Here is a 16,561-nt window from a genome sequence, read left to right as displayed (position 1 = left end):
AACTTCCCATTACAATAGCAAACAAATGCTCTGGGAACACAAAAATGATAATAGGTAGAATCCAGTTACATTAACAATGTTTGTATTCCTAAGGACTGGATTTCCAAATCACTGGGCTGAAATAGTATTTTGAGACAGCTACATTTAATATGTGGTCAATTTTTTCCTGCCTATCTAATAGCTTGTATGAAGCTAAAATACAGATATGCTTTGCATTTGCTCTCAGCATCATCCTTTTATAATCTGTTACCAGACAGCACTACTTGAACATTGAAGTTGCTCTGTAAGAGCACTGTGAGGCTCCAAAGCAGCAACTGAAGATCAGCAAGACTCTCTTTCAAAAAGAAGCATTGATCTGGATTCATATAATTGAATTACATTTAAAAAGTTAGGTTTTGGCCTGCTTTCTGAGCCTTTTTTTTTTTAATCTTAATGTATTTTTATCTGAAGCATTAAAATCTTTTTGCAGCAGCTGGTCAGATCATAATCTGAAATTGAATTCTTAATGTGTTGAGGTTCAAACCTGACCAGATGGTCACAGAATGCATATGGAGCAGACTTTGCACTGAGGTGCTGATGTTCAGTATTTTGTATAAAGGAAAGACTTCTTAACTTAGACTTTTTCAATGAGTGGAGATGGTGCCTGACAGTCCTCCCAGGACAGAGCCTGCAATCCCAGTGTTGCTGCCCTGAGGAGCACAGAAGTGTCCTGCAGAACTTGATGGCTCGTTGTTAAAGCGATGCTCTGTGTGCCTTCTCGTTCAGCGAGGACAAGAGCCTCTTGTCAGAGAGAGAAGCATTGCGAGCATTGCCACTTAGAAATGGCCAGGAGGATTTATTTCAGAGTCCTTAGAACAGTAAGAACAGACCCCATTGTGTTTCTTCAACCATTTCCAAGATCAGGCAGGATTTACAATTATTTTGTCTCAGTTAATATGAGAATGAAGTCACCACTAATTAAAGAAAACCACCACTAGTGGTAAGGAAGTTGCACGTGCTTCCACTGTTAGTTTGTCTTCCTACTTCCTGGTTCCCTGGTTAAACATCTACTAGGACTTGGGATACAAGCAGACAACTGTACTTTATTTTGCAGGTTATGTACATGCATACATCCATACGTATATATATAGTCTTGTAGGTGATTTTGGTTCAGCTTTTTGGGTGGAAGATGAGGAATATACTAGTACCTAGTATACTGTATGCAGGGAAGGGAAGGAGTAGACATTTAAAAGAACAGAGCTCATCATGAAGAATAAGATTTGTGAAAATGTCTGTGTTAAGGAAGCATAAGGAAGCACAAGTACCTACTTGTGATGACAGTCACCCTATGCGAGCCCCCAGATCTTTCAGTTTTGCTGAGAAATGGCCTGGTACAATCTGACATAACCAAAATAACAAGGAAATTACTGTGTTTGCTGTGTGGTTTTTTTGCAGGGATGAGAAGCTGAAAATATTTGTGTTAAAATCAGCGCATCTTGCAGTTAGATGTAGTGTGAGCAGTTCACTGAACAAGCAGGTTACATACTGTGTACCACAACTGACATGTCTAAAACTGGTAGATTTGCTACATGTTACTGCATGTTACTATGTTTATTTTTGCTGTAGTCCTTGTTCTCTTTCTCCATGTTACTGCATGATCTGGGTTCTGTTATCTCAGTTTCCAGGAGTTCTTCAGGAGAATTCTAACATGTACTTGATGCAAACAATAGCTAATCTCCTTATAAAAATGAACATGACATTCTGTGGGTATGGAATATCTCTGTTAATCATCTGCCTGGTTGTGACCCCTTCCAACCTCTTGAGCATCTATTCACTGGGTGAGCAGAGTGAGAAACAGAGAAGGCCTTGACACTCTGCACACTGTTCAGCAGTAGCTAAAACATTAGTTTGTTGTCAGCATTGTTTTGGGCACAAATCTAAAACACTGCACCATACCAGCTGCAATGAAGAAAATTAACTCCATCCCAGCCAGACCCAGGACAGGCCTTTAATTATAAATCTTAGATTTGTAATCTTCACTATGTATATTGCTGCAGATGTTGGAGTTTTGACAACAGTAATGACTGGTCATTGAAGCAGTGATGAGTAAATGCAGTAGGTAGACTTGGGAGTCAACATGCGCTACCTAGGACAGAAGAAGAGCTGCTGCTGCTGTGGGGTCTTGCCACATCTTCAGCAAAGGTATCCAGGGTTGAGTTTTGGAGTGATGTGAATCTAGATTTGATCGTTATTTCAGGCTGTACTTTCAGGAGTTGGTGTCTTATTCACAGAATCATGGAATGATTTGACTGGGAAGGGACCTTAGAGATCATTTAGTTCCAGCCCATGACATGGGGTGGGCTAGGCCAGGCTGTTCAAAGCCCCATCCAACCTGGCCTTGAACACTTCCAGGCATCCAGGGGCAGTCCACTGCTCTGGTCAACCTGTGCCAGGGCCTCACCACCCTCACAACCAAGAATTCCTTCCCAATATCCCATCCGGCCCTGCCCTCTGCCACTGGGAAGCCATTCCCTGGGTCCTGTCCCTCCAGCCCTTGTCCCCAGTCCCTCTGCAGCTCTCCTGGAGCCCCTTTAGGCCCTGCAAGGGGCTCGGAGCTCTCCCTGGAGCCTTCTCCTCTCCAGGTGAGCACCCGCAGCTCTCCCAGCCTGGCTCCAGAGCAGAGGGGCTCCAGCTCTCAGAGCATCTCTGTGGCCTCCCCTGGAGTGGCTCCAGCAGCTCCCCGTGCTCCTGATGTTGGGAGCCCCAGAGCTGAACAAGTACTCAAAGTCTCATATCTGCATAGTTCTGCATTAGTCCAGCTTCTTTCCCTTGCTCTGGTTATATACATATGTACACCAGTCTAGTCTGTGTTGTTTGAGGTTTACTTTTTGGTTTTTTGGGGTTTTTTTCTTTTCTTTAAACACATCCAGTGTGGTTTCATTTGATTCTTTTACCAGTTGTGGTGTAGGAGGGAATCTGCCTAATGTATCTGAAGTCTTTCTTTGAAGCATGATGGAAATAATAACAAATTCCACTGTACTCCCTGCACAGATATAGAAACTTTGTAGACTCTCTTGTTTTTCTTTAAAAATACAAAGCAGGCCAGTCAACAGCAAGTTACTCTCATCACTTCTGATATTTTATGTAACCTAAAATTCTTGTGAAATGTTTGTTACATTTTCAGGTTTACTGTGAGTATGGGATGGTACATGTCCTTTCAGAGAAGGGGAGCAGCAAAGGAAAAGACTACTGTATTCTCTTCAACTCTCAGTGGGCCCATTTGCCACATGATCTGGGTAAAGCTGTAAGTACCTAGCTAACCAATGACAAAAGAATGTATAAAAATGCCTTTGTTACAAGGAAACTTCTAATTTCTTACTTAGATTAGTAGAATTTGAAGCAACTGCTTTGTTTGCTCTGCTTAGAAAATATTTTATCTGTTAAGATCACTCTAGGCAGTGCTAGGATGGCAATATTAATTTTCAAACATTGTGCAGAGGTAATGACTGTTGCTGGTTCAAAACAAAAATCTTCCTTTTCAGTGATGTGATCAATGAAATTAAAATGGCACATACCTGGGCTTGCAAAGGAGTTTTTGTACATCAGCACAATACAAGAAGATACCACATGGCTTTTCTTAATATGCTGAACTGTGGCCTTTAGTGTTTTCTCAGTGTCATGTGTAAGATTAAGTAGTCATAAACTGTGTCAAGCTTTTGCTGCATTATCTAAAGCTGTATGAGCTGAAAATTGAGTAAACTCTCCACTCTTTTCTGTGAGAAAAAGTTACTGTCACTGAATGATGAAATCAGCAAATGCACTTTGAATGAGCTACTAATAGGGGAAGATGTAGTTGACTGATACTTGGTTTATTTTATTCAGCCAGTTGAGTGCCCCACAGAATTAACAGAGTTCCTTACCAATGTATGGGCAAGTCTCAGTTACTTCTGGTGGGTTTATCACAACTGTAGATTAGTCCCTAGATTCATCAATAGTTGCCTCTGCCTTGTATAGACTCAGCTGATAAACTCTTGCACTTGCCCTGACTGTGTAATGTGAATCAGCACATGCATGACTGACTGTAGTATTTATGAGAGTTGGGGACTGTACTGTAGACATCTTGTTTAAATCAGTCTCATAAAAATTCACTAGAGTCATATCTCATATCTCAGCTCTGCAGGAGCCAGTATAGTCTGGAATAGCTTGCACAGACACTTGGGTAGTGTATGCTGTATCCCTTGCCTATCCCTGTCTCCTTCCTTGGTTCTTTCCTGCTTTTCCCTTCTTTCACATTCTCGCTCCTCCTCCTTCAGCACTCCAGCAGTACGGTTCATTAACTGAGGGATGCAGTACAGCACTCTGAGCTCACTCTGCATTTGTGTTGTGCTCTGATAGAGGGATAAGCTTACCTGAAACCTGGACAACCAGGAAGCGTGGGTGGGAGCATTTCACTGTCACTAGAGGTCAGGTTGGAGACAGCAGTTTTTTGAATAAGGTTGAAGCTACTGACAGCCTGACACTTCCCTTTCCCTCCTAAAACAGTAGAGTCTGTTACACAGGTATGGTATATCGTGTACCTGTGGATTTCTAATACAAACTGTTCCGTGTGTCATTTTTTCAGGTTAAAACTTTACTTTGACTCTTCTCAAACCTAACAGCTCACCTCAGCAGGGGCTGAGACTTGCTTCTCTTAGCACAGCTTGGTTGTTTGGTAGATAATTGCAGTTTTCAGGTAACTTGCAAATAGAACTGGGCAAAGATACTGGTGGTTGTTTAGATATTGCAAGGAACAATTCGTGCCAGTGTTATTTCTAAGACCTTGAAGTGTCTTTGGGATGTTCCTGTTGAAACACACCAGATTAGATGTCTTTGGGTCTGAGGAGAGCCAAAACTAAGGAATTTGGGCTTGCAACATCTCTGGATCGCAAATGGTGAGAGAAGTAGCTTAGAATCCAGTATTCAAGTACTTGGGATGCAGAATCTCAGCTCACTGGACACAGTAGGTTTCAACATGGAAGTTTATTGCCTATACTTTTGTACTTTTCCCCAGCCTGTGTTTTGGTTTCTAGCTGTTCATACCCTCCATCATCCCAGCCTGCCACTCTGCCACCCCAAAAAAGATAAAACTTTGCTGTACTCCTTCCACATCCTGGCTGTGTGCATCAAAACAGCAATGATGTTGAAGAAAATAAATGCAAGTGGAGGTTGTATCCCAAATTTTATTACCAGCAGAATTCTGTACAATAAGGTGAAGCAAGGCAGGACCCTACATAATAGAGAAGGCATCACTGTTTCAGCTTTCATGTTGCTCTGAGAATACTCTACCACTCCAGTACTGGAAAGTTTTAAATCACTCTTTTGAGACTCTGGCTTCTGCTCTTGACTTCTTCTATCATTTTATGTTATATATATGTATTTAACTAATTTCTTTTTTTCAGTCACTCTTGCAACTGCAGGATCAGACAGCATCTGTTTTGTGTTCTCCTTCTGACGTACCTGATGGAGGATTTAATAATCAAATCCCCATGGTGATGCGAGGAAATTGCACCTTCTATGAGAAAGTGAGGCTTGCTCAGATAAATGGGGCTCGTGGGCTGCTGATTGTTAGTAGAGAGAGACTGGTAAGTTGCTTTTTATCTTTCTGTGCTGCTGATACTCCTCTGATGCCAGATATTGTCTTGTCTTTGAGTGCCGGGGTGACGTTATGAAGCCGCTTTATTCCTTGCCCACCCTCTCAGTGCCCGAGGACGCTGTGCCTTTAGGCTGCACCCAGGGCCGGAGCCACGGGCCGAGTGCAGGGTGGTTCAACGGGGGCCCGAGGGCTCGGGGGGTCTGGGCAGGGCTGCTTTTCTGGGTTTCCTGTGTGTTCCAGCTAGCTGGGAAAACGTTCTGTTGGGGTTTTTTTCTTGTTCTTTTTTCCCTTTCCTTCCCCTTGCCTCAGTGCCTCCCTTCCCTCCTCGCCGGTCCGGGCAGCCTGCGGGGGCGGCCCCGGCTGCTCCGAGCCCTCGTGTCTCTTCCCTCTCCGGGAATTTGCTGTATTTTGAGGGGCTTTTTAATCCTGTTCTACCCTGGGGTTTTGTTCATATGTTAAGAAACTGTTTGGTTTGTTTTGCCCACTTTCACTCCTTGTGACCCATTTGTCTTATTGACCAGGAAAAGGGGAGGAACACTCATTCCGGAGTGTTTCCTCCTGAAGTTTTGTCTCAAAAATGGAGACGCTTCGGTGCACATTGCTAGTATTTGATGCTCCTCTTTAAAAGAGTGTGTGTGTGTTCCTGCATGTACATACATTGCATGGTTATGTGTGGATCCGAAGGAAGAATGAATGAAACAAGAGGCACTCATTTAAGTAGGAAGAGTCTGCACAGAGCTCATGTGACACTCAAGTTAAGGGCTCAGAATTACCCTTATTCCAAATGAAATACTAGAGTCAAAGGATGAGGTTGGTTTGTGACTCCATCATACTACCACACTGAATCTAGTGCTCTAGATTCAGCTGGAGCATCAATGGCATGTATTTTGTAAAATTAGTAGTTTTGAAAATAAAATCAGTAGGTTTGAGTCCTGGTAAATACTAGAGGCACACATCAGTCATAAAACTGTGACCCTAATAAGCAAAAGATACTGCTTGAAATTTGGTTGCTGCATTTTACTGTTACAGTCTTACATTACTTTTGTTTTACTGGGAACAGGCATGTATTTTGACTTCTGAGTGTTTGCTGTCATTAAGTTCCCTTCTAGGATATTTTTCAAATTAGCAGGAACAGAACTTGCACCTTTAACCCTTTCGAAGGAGTAGAAGTATTTGCAGAAATAAATATATTCTTACCTGGTCTGAACTGTCTTTCAGGTTCCTCCTGGAGGTAATAGGAGTCAGTATGAAGAGATTGATATTCCTGTGGCTCTGCTTAGCTATACTGATATGTTAGATATTGGCAAGGTAAACTCGATACTAAAGCTCTCATTTATATTACCTCATGTAAATGAGTCACTGCTCAACAGTATTAAGTCCACCTTAAGAGCTTTGAATATGTAGAGTGTACTCATGAAGACTGCGTTATTGTGTTTTGGGAAAAGAAAATCAAATCTCTTGGGAGGTTATTTCTCATCTTTGGAATAAAATCAAAATACAGCCTGGTGCTGGGAATTAATGTTACTAATAGAAGAGCCAGTAGATGGCTCTTAAGTGTTTATAATGAAGCCTGATTCTGAGGTTGCTTAGTGAAAATTAAATAAGTGAACCTTTGCTAAGGTGGCTTTTTAGATGTCCTTCATAACTTTAATTTACCTCCACAGAGTTTTGGCAGCTCAGTGAAAGGAGCAATGTACGCACCAAATGAGCCTGTGCTGGACTACAACATGGTGATTATTTTTGTCATGGCTGTGGGGACTGTTGCAATTGGAGGCTACTGGGCAGGAAGCAGAGATGTGAAAAAGTGAGTAATTGAATGGAGTATAGCAGTTTTCGTGTATTTTTCACAGAAAAAAAAGTAGATGGTGTTTATGTAAGGATCACCTGGCAGCTCTGCTAGTGAGGTTAGGAGACTGTAGCCAGAACGGAAAAATGCTGATGTGATGTTTGAAAGGCCCTGAGCCTTGCATTGGTTTGGTCACTGTAGGAAATCATTAGAGTATAAATAGCATGTAGAGCATTTTAGTATTTTGCCATGTCAAAAGACAAAACATTTGAAAAGCTCAGAAGGAAAATTATTAAGAAATAGGCTTCCTGTTTGGGCTTTTGCAAAAATTCACCACAAAAATACTTTGTAAAAAAAATAACAAAATTTGCTTTTACTGGTATAGGGCGAACCAAATTGATTGGATGGCTAACATACACTGTGTTTGTTATCAATTTTTCAATGAAATTTTATGATTACTTTTTGCCAGCAACTGGGGTTGGGAGAAGGAGGTCATTGTGCCACACTTATTTCTAGCATTTATTTTGTATACACAACCTGATTTAGGAATTTCTTCTGAAGCCAGCAAATTATTCTGTGTCAGCAAATTATTCTAGTTTTCAAGATTCAGCTGAGTTTTTAGTAAATGAAATAGTGCTCTAGATAAGTTAATGCAGCAGTTACTGGTTTATGCATTGTGTTATAGCTGATGTTCATGCATCCATGGAAGATGTGGTGTTCCACTGACTTGAGTGGGAATCAAAGCAGGCATTGGTGTTGTGACATGTTTTCAACCCCTTGTGTTTTTCCCTGAAGATTCAGTCTCCTTGTGTATCTTGTTGCAGAAGGAATGAACTGATGGTAGCCATGTTACTCTTTCAGGAGGTACATGAAGCACAAGCGTGATGATGGAGCAGAGAAACACGATGATGAGACAGTGGATGTGACTCCCATAATGATCTGTGTGTTTGTAGTGATGTGCTGCTCAATGCTCGTCCTCCTTTATTTCTTCTATGACCACTTAGGTACTCTTAAGGTTGTATTTATATTAATACATCTTCAATATCACAAGGCTGCCATCATTTAAAGAACATTTTATTTTGAAAATAATAATCAAACATCTCTCTTCTGTCATGTGTCTTCATCACAATATGATTTAAAATACTGTAAGAAAGCTCACTGAGTAGATTTCTAATCCTTCTTTTGTGAGGTTGGTTGTAAAGCTTCTTGCAAACATTAAAGCCTGTTAAGTAGATACAGACTTAGTATCTTCCACTTTTTATTTTTGTTAAAGGTGTTCTCAGACCTATTCTTTCTATTATTGTTCAATTTGAAGTCAAGATCAAGGATCAATTTTTTTATCTTTATAAAGATGATAATTTTCTATTGATCACTCATCAGGTTGACAAAAGACGTGAGAGCCTAATGCACTGGAACTTCCATCTTCACATTTCTGAGGAAGTAGTGAAACATACATCCCATCTCTATTAATTCATTTTGCTACTTAGTGATTTTAATGTTCCCTTATAATGCTCCTGTATACTCAAAAAGAGAAGATAAATGCTTCACCATAGGTTGCCTTTGAAGCTTATGACTTACTTTAAGAAGATTAGGATAGGCGTTTTGATTTGTTGAAGTAGGTATTGCATAAAGTACGCCTGATTAAAGGAACTAGAATTAGATACTTAAAGAGCATGAATCTAATCAATCATTTGAAGTCTCTGAATTGCACTGTTGAAATGTAAGCCTTATTTCTCATTTAGTCTTATTGGCTGTCTGTTCTTTATTCAGCCAGGATACAAAAAAAAGCATCTCTTGCCTTATCCTACTTGGACTTAATACTTTTTTTCCCTCAGTCTATGTTATAATAGGAATATTCTGCCTGGCTGCCTCGATTGGTCTTTACAGTTGTCTGTCTCCCTTTGTAAGAAGATTCCCCTTGGGAAAGTGTAGGTATGTGGCAACTTTCAAAATTTTAATTGGGAAACTTAGGTTTTTATACTGTTGGGTAGGAGTGGGGTTTAAAAAGTGGCTTCATGCTTCAAAATGTGATAAAGGAAGAAGGTATCTACATAGACAAGCTTTGGTGTGGTTTTTTTTCAGAATCCCAGACAACACCTTGCCTTACTTTCACAAGCGTCCCCAGGTCCGGATGTTGCTCTTGGCAGTATTTTGTATCTCTGTCAGCGTAGTCTGGGGAATCTTCAGAAATGAAGATCAGTAAGTGTATATTTTAGTTTCTGTGCTAAAAACTGTAATATGCTTTATAGTGTAAGTAACTGACATCCATAGAAGTCTACATGTATCCAGAATTTAGGAATGACGGGGAAAAAAGTAGAGACACAGAAATTCATAGTTCTTCCTTATGTACTTCATCTTTTTCTTGTTCATTTAAATTACAGAAAACTGTCTCTTGTTAAGCTTGAATTTCTCTGAGTCCCAGTCAGTATTCTGATCTCTTTGATTTAAGACAGCTTTTCAGAAGTGATATGGAAAGTTGGACACAAGTTGTCTAACTTACTTCTTCATGAGAATAAGAACTGGTAAGATTGTCAGATCTTTAGTTTCTCTCAACTCTCATGTATGAGTCAGTAATTCTCTACGCCCAGTGTTGCTGTGGTACCTAATTGTAGCATGTTCTTACCACTTTTGTTAGAGGTGGATCTTTCATGGAGTGTTGTGTTTTGGCTTTTGTTTGGGGTTTTTTACCTCTTACCTCACTCCCAGATATTTCAATTTCCCCATGTGTACAGGATGTGTTCATCTTCTTGGTTCCTCTATCAGGGGCTCAGTATTGGAACTGAAATGCTGGCTTGTGTTTCTGATGATGATACCAGAGATGTCTGACTTGTGCTTTGAATGCGTGTTACTGCTTTTGTGGGGTCTGTGTTCCGTGTGGATCATTCAATGACAGAACTCAAATCCAGGAATCAACTCTGAAACACCTTTTAGAGAGATAAGTGTCAGACTGAGTAGTACAGAATATAATACAGTATGGAGATGTTCCAATCTGCAATATGTAGGACTAGGAAATCCATTTTCTGCCTCAGAGCTGGAGTGAGCCTGAGTGTCTCCTGCACAAAGCTCCACCAGCAACTGCACAGGTATTGTTCCCACAGCATCATCTCTCATTGCACCTAGACCCTAGCAATTTTTGGGAAACCTTAGTGTTGTTTGTCTCAGATCCTACTTCTCTTTGACCCTAGCAGTTGAGAGTAAAGCAAAGAGCACTTCTATACTCCACTTGCAAAACACAACTGAAAAACAGGCCCAGCTGTAAATTTGCCTCAGCACACGAGGGTGCACACCTATATGCAGGACAGAGGACCCCAGCACTTGCTATTTTGGTATCCACTGACCTCATTCAGCCAGTTTTCAGTCTACCTCACTGCTCATTCAGCTTGTACTTCGTCAGGTTCTCTGTGAGGATTTTATGGAAGATTGTCAGTGGAAAGCCTTACTGAAGTCTAGATAGACACTATTGCACTGTTCTTCCCTCATCTCCCAGGCACTTCTTTGTGGAAGGTTATCAGGTTGATGAAGAACAACTTCCAATTTGCAAATTCATGCTGACAACAATGTCAATTTCAAGCAAGTACTTTGAATAAAGGGGGGTTTTTTTGTCCCAAGCAGGTCCTTAGTGAGGACAAGGCTTGGTCTCCTTTTCCTGCTGTTTCCTGCAAAAATGTTACTCTCCTCTTTTTAAGGTGGGCCTGGGTTCTGCAAGATGCTTTAGGAATTGCTTTCTGTCTTTACATGTTGAAAACAATTCGCCTGCCTACATTTAAGGTATGAAAGTTAAACAGGTGTAAAGAGAAGATGTTTGCATGTATGTGTTTGAACAGAGGAGTCATAATAGAGTATATTGCCTTGGAAATGCACTTCTATTCATATGTAGTGTGGAAAAAAGGGATGCAATGAATATAATGTAGACCAATAAATGTCATGTGATTGTTCTGTAGGTTCTGTAGAGTGTTGACTAGTAAATCACACACCAGCCATTTATTTATGGGTTTGATGTTCAGGTTTTTTTGATAGGGGTTTTTTGTTTGTTTTTGTTTTGATTGGTTTGGGTTTGTTTGTTTAAAATTGACATACAACTAATGCATCAGTCTAATGTTTTTTTCAAATCTTTCTGAACTCAGTCAGTATCCTAAGACAAAAATCTGTATTAGTCATTTAGTTGCCCCTTAAGCAGCTCTTCAAACTCCTGTTTCAAATTATCTTCACTTATAAGTTTGTATAGACTGACAGGATATGGGTGTATAGTGTTTCAGGCTATGCCTGGCATCCTCCAGTGCAGAGCTTCTTCGTATTTCTCAGCAAACTGAATTCACACCATTTCCAGATTTTACATGATAAAGAATTTTGGGCACTAACATGTAACTTGGTGTTTAATAATTACTTTCTTTTATATGATGAATGCAAGACCCTATTCCTCGATCTGAAATATTTAGGAATTAGGAAAAATACATGGATGACTTGTTTTAGTCTTTATTAGATTTTTCTTTCACCTTCTAATTACTGATTCTTTGCTGTTTGCTAATGCATAGTGTGTAAATACCAAATATCTTGTCTCTTCCTTCAGGGTTGTACCCTACTCCTCCTGGTTCTTTTTGTGTATGATGTATTCTTTGTATTTATCACACCTTTTCTAACAAAGGTAAGTAAAGTGCTTCTCTATTGCCTTCTGCCCACAGAACAAAGTGTAATGACTTGTTTCTCTGTGTGTTCCTAAATGATCCCAGAGCTGCTGAGTGAAGTGTTAATTTACAATTTTCCTGGTTTTTTCTTTAGACTGGGGAGAGTATAATGGTGGAGGTGGCTGCAGGCCCATCTGATTCTGCCACTCATGAAAAGGTACTGCATGTAGTCTGAAAATCTGGCACTAACTTTCAACCATAACAATTTTAACTTCTCTAAAATTCAAGACCTCAAAGCTGAAATAGAGATGCCAGTCTGAAAAGAACTTAATGTGGGAATAAGTGCTCCTGAATGTTTATTCTGGAGGGGCAAAGCAGACTTGTAGTGGTTCATCACACCAGCTTTGGTTTTCCTTTATCTTTTTTTGAGAGGGTTTCAACATAAGAAAGCTGCTTAGCTCAGCTTCACAAAAACATGACCACATCTGTGAATATTAACTTACAGCTAATTAAACATAAGCATCTTTTCCTAAAGAGATAAAACATATAATCAGTCTGTCTCTTCCTTCTCCTTCCCTTCTATGATATTTGCTTTATGAAAAGCTGAGGCTGTAGTTAAAGGAGAGAAACACAAATGGGAGACAGAAGAAAACAGAAGTCAGTGTTCAGTGGGTTTGCACCGTTGGACAGCAGCCAATTGCATGAACACCTTACAAGATGTGGCTGACTCAGGGAGGAAAGTATGTGAGATGTAGGAGACAGATACAGTGAGCAAAACAAAAAAACTAATCTGTAGGAAAACCTGGTTTTGTTAATTTAAGGAATAATTCGATCTATTTCAGTAATGAATGTAATAGTGTCACGTGGGAAAATAGCAAAGAAAATCGTTGTTTGTAGGACATGGATCAATCCATACAGTCCGTACTAATTTCTTTGACTTCTTTTGTTTTTCTCTCCTGTACCCCTTTAATACCCCTTTGGATTCAACTTTATGCACAGAATGAATTGTATAAAACAGTAATGAAAGTATAAGTAGATAAAATTATTTTGGCAGTAATATAAGAAAAGAAAAAAGAAAATAAAGTTTCTTTAATGTACTATAATAAAGAGAGTACAGGTTTGCGATGGACTGTGGCATACTGTGCCTCAACATTGCAAATTGTGTAATAAATAGGAACACTAGGGGCAGGGAAGAGTCTTTAAAGTGATTTGAAAAATGACTTTTTAAAATTACTCATGTCTTGCTCTTTTGAAACTTTTATTACACCCAGGTGAATGAACTGTATAAATTGTTATTTCTTATGCACGTAGCAGCTTACCTAAATTTCTTACATACTGCAGTTAAAGCAGAGTTGATACCTGATTGTATGTGAGCACTTTGAAATTCACATAGTATTTAGAAAGTATTTCATCGCTCCCATCTTAAATGCATTCTGTTAGTTATCAGTAATATTGTATGTAATTAATGTATAAAAAGATACATTTTCTGTATTTGAAGCCTTCAGTTTGAGTGCAACAGGAACAAATTCTGGTAGGTAGTGTCACTATGCTTTTCATCAGACATGTGTCTCTCTCATTCCAAGCTCCCAATGGTCCTGAAGGTTCCACGACTGAATTCCTCACCATTGGCTCTGTGTGACAGGCCTTTTTCTCTCCTAGGATTTGGAGACATTTTAGTTCCAGGTATTGTTTAGCATGTTAAGGATTTTACTTGTTGCATTGTCATATTAGTTTATTCCTCTTGTATTTCTGCTTCAAGTGGTAGGTTTGATTGGACTACTATAAACATGATAAATTTTTAAGTATAGGGGTTTTTTTGTGCACTATTCACCTTTTCAACAAGAAAAATGCATGTTAATCTTACGGTGCAGTTTCACATGCAGTGATGTCAAGAAATGTAGAGAAATTGCAGGAGTTGATTTAGCAACTGATTCTATACTATAAAGCATCTTTAATAGTGTGGTGATAGAGGAAATTATTTGTCCATTTGCACATGGTTTAAGTACAGATGCCTAACCACTCAAAACTTCCTGATTTTGTTAGTCACACTACATCCAGTATGTCTATCACACCTTCTCTCAAATTTGATTTTAGATAGTATGTAGAAGTATCCCTGGCATCACTGCAGGTGAAATATTATGCACCTTCTGGCTTTCAGATTTCTTCGGAGAAATCATTTGTTTTACTTTCTTGTATTTTGGGAAATATGAACCCTGTCATCCCCATTAGTGTCCCCTCCTCCCCCAATCTTGCAACAAGCATAGTCATTAACCATAAAATTATACTGTCTTCAATAGCAGCTTGAAGGGCTGAACTTCCTCTTGCTCTTGTTGTGAACACTGTATTTTCAAAAATGTTTAGTAGGGATGGGATGACATTTTTATCTGTGATCTGCATGTTTGTAGCTGTTTATTTTACTTTTGGAGTGCTTCTGATATATAGGGCTTGTGCCATCAGATAACTGGTTTGTAAGTTGTGCAGCCTCCTGGATGTGTTGTCATGGTGTTTAAACACAGGGTGCCAAGAGAGTTTTGGGGGGTGGGGGAAGAAAAATTCTTGAAAGTTCCAGCTGGTTTGATGGTTTTGTTTTTATGATGTAGTGCATGACTAGGTTGAAAGCATATTGTAACTGTTCTTTCCTTTCCTAGGCTTACTGGTAGCCTATTGCCATAGGTTTGATATTCAGGTGCAGTCATCCAGAGTCTATTTTGTAGCCTGCACGATAGGTACGTACCACAGTGCCACCTGAACACAAGACCTACGGGAGTGGCTCCCTCTAAAAGTGTGTCATCAGTCTTACATGGCATAGTTTGGGGTTTTTATCCTGTTCCTCCTTTTATTATTGAACAGAAATATTTAGCAAAGTGCTTTCAAGGCTAGATCTTCCATCACCAAACTAGCTGATGTTGCTTTTCTGAGCTGTCTTGTCTGCCTGACGTAAGGGGAGCTCCTTGTTGCCATGGCTGCCAAGGGTCTCACTCTTGTAGTTACACTATCTTTACATGTGCTCAGCTACTCATTCTGGTTTCTTGATTCATGAAGCTTTGAATTTATTGTGCATGAGAATTCAGGTTCAGGGATATCATCCTTTGACTTTGTTCTTAACTTCTTATGTAGTCTGAAAATCCATGACCTATGATGCAGGGAATTTTATTACGATGACTATAACACCTCTAGATAAGTCTTCTTCTTTAGTTTGTAAAATCTACAGAGTTACATGCCATGAGCTTAAATACTGCTGAGGAATAGGATCTGACAGATCCTGTTGTCTTTCTTACAATGTACTCCTGCTAGCAAAGATTTCCAATGCTTGCAGTAAATTTCATGAGAAATTTTCATGATCAACTTCTTTAGAAATTCTTTTGAAAAAATACGTAGGTTCATGGACGCTTCTAGCAGGGGTAGAGAGATGCTTTTATTTCAATGTTCCAAATCATTTTCTCTCATATGTACTTAAACAAAATTGTTGTCTTATCTGGTACTTTCAAAATGTGTTTGCAGAAGTAGGAAAACGTTGTGTTGATAAAGAGTCAGCAGTGTGCTTTTGCAGCACAGAGAATGAGCCACATACAGGGCTGAGTTAGCAAGATGGAGTCAGCAGTTATGAGAGGAGTGATTATTCCTCTCAATTTGTCACTTAAGACTGAGTCTTAACCTGGATCCCTGGTGCCAGACAGACATTGACATACTGGAGTAAATCTGGTGGAGACCATCAGGATGGCAGAGGGCTGGCATACAGGGTTGTAGAAGAAGAGAAGGCAAAGAGGAGATTCTGTTGCTGTCCACAGCTACCTAATGGGAGACTGCAGAGAGGACAGAGAGACTTTTCTTACAGGTGTGCACATAAGATGTGAGGCAATGGACTTAAATCACAATAAGAAACAATAAGAAATATTTTAACTAGATATAAGGAACTCTCAGTAATAACAGAATATGTCCCCCCAAAAAATATTTTCAAGAACTGTAAAGAGTTACTTATTATTCTAATCACAGCCCTCTGAGATCATCAAGTCCAGCTGTTAACCCAGCACTGCCAAGCCCACAACTAACCATGTCCCCAGATGCCACATCCACACATCTTTTAAATCCCTGCAGGAATAGGGACTCCAGCATTGCTCTGGGCAGCTGTGCCAGGACTGGAAAACCCTTTTGGGGAGGAAGCTCTGCCTGGTATCCAGTCTAAACCTCCCCTGGCAGAACTTGAGGCCATTTCCTCTCGTCCTGTCCCTTGTTCCCTGGGAGCCCACCTGGCTCCACCCTCCTGTCAGGGAGTTGTGGAGAGCAAGAAGGTCCCCCCAGAGCCTCCTTTTCTCCAGGCTGAGCCCCCCCAGCTCCCTCAGCTACTTCTCTCAGCCTTGTGCTCCAGCACTTTCCCCAGCTCCGTTCCCTTCTCTGGACACACTCCAGCCCCTCAATGCCTTTCTTCACCTTCTGAAGAAAAATCAGTTGGATTAACTTCATTGTCGTGAAAATGTAATTGAAAATAATTACATTATGAATCCAAGCTGCTTCTGTTCTACTAAATAAATTTTTCCACATTTA

General features: G+C 40.0%; 1 protein-coding gene across 3 annotated transcripts in view; it reads left to right on the top strand.

Moving 5' to 3' along the window:
- Positions 1-16,561, top strand: part of SPPL2B (signal peptide peptidase like 2B) — a 32,764-nt gene that overhangs the window by 5,558 nt on the left and 10,645 nt on the right. For 2 of the 3 annotated variants that reach the window (XM_048287974.1, XM_048287976.1), the window contains exons 2-13: positions 3,164-3,283; positions 5,418-5,600; positions 6,830-6,919; positions 7,276-7,415; positions 8,259-8,401; positions 9,233-9,329; positions 9,480-9,596; positions 11,084-11,165; positions 11,965-12,039; positions 12,174-12,236; positions 13,603-13,702; positions 14,668-14,745. In XM_048287974.1, the coding sequence (XP_048143931.1) occupies positions 3,164-3,283; positions 5,418-5,600; positions 6,830-6,919; positions 7,276-7,415; positions 8,259-8,401; positions 9,233-9,329; positions 9,480-9,596; positions 11,084-11,165; positions 11,965-12,039; positions 12,174-12,236; positions 13,603-13,702; positions 14,668-14,745 (1,288 nt within the window). Of the gene's footprint in view, positions 1-2,104; positions 2,182-3,163; positions 3,284-5,417; positions 5,601-6,829; positions 6,920-7,275; positions 7,416-8,258; positions 8,402-9,232; positions 9,330-9,479; positions 9,597-11,083; positions 11,166-11,964; positions 12,040-12,173; positions 12,237-13,602; positions 13,703-14,667; positions 14,746-16,561 lie in introns of those variants that run through there. The other variant, XM_048287975.1, reaches the window with a different exon arrangement.

This window comes from Corvus hawaiiensis, chromosome 28, assembly GCF_020740725.1.
Source record: "Corvus hawaiiensis isolate bCorHaw1 chromosome 28, bCorHaw1.pri.cur, whole genome shotgun sequence".
NCBI classification, from domain to species: domain Eukaryota; kingdom Metazoa; phylum Chordata; class Aves; order Passeriformes; family Corvidae; genus Corvus; species Corvus hawaiiensis.
The sequence above is the reverse complement of the archived record's forward strand: the minus strand, read 5'-3'. Positions and strand labels throughout refer to the sequence as shown.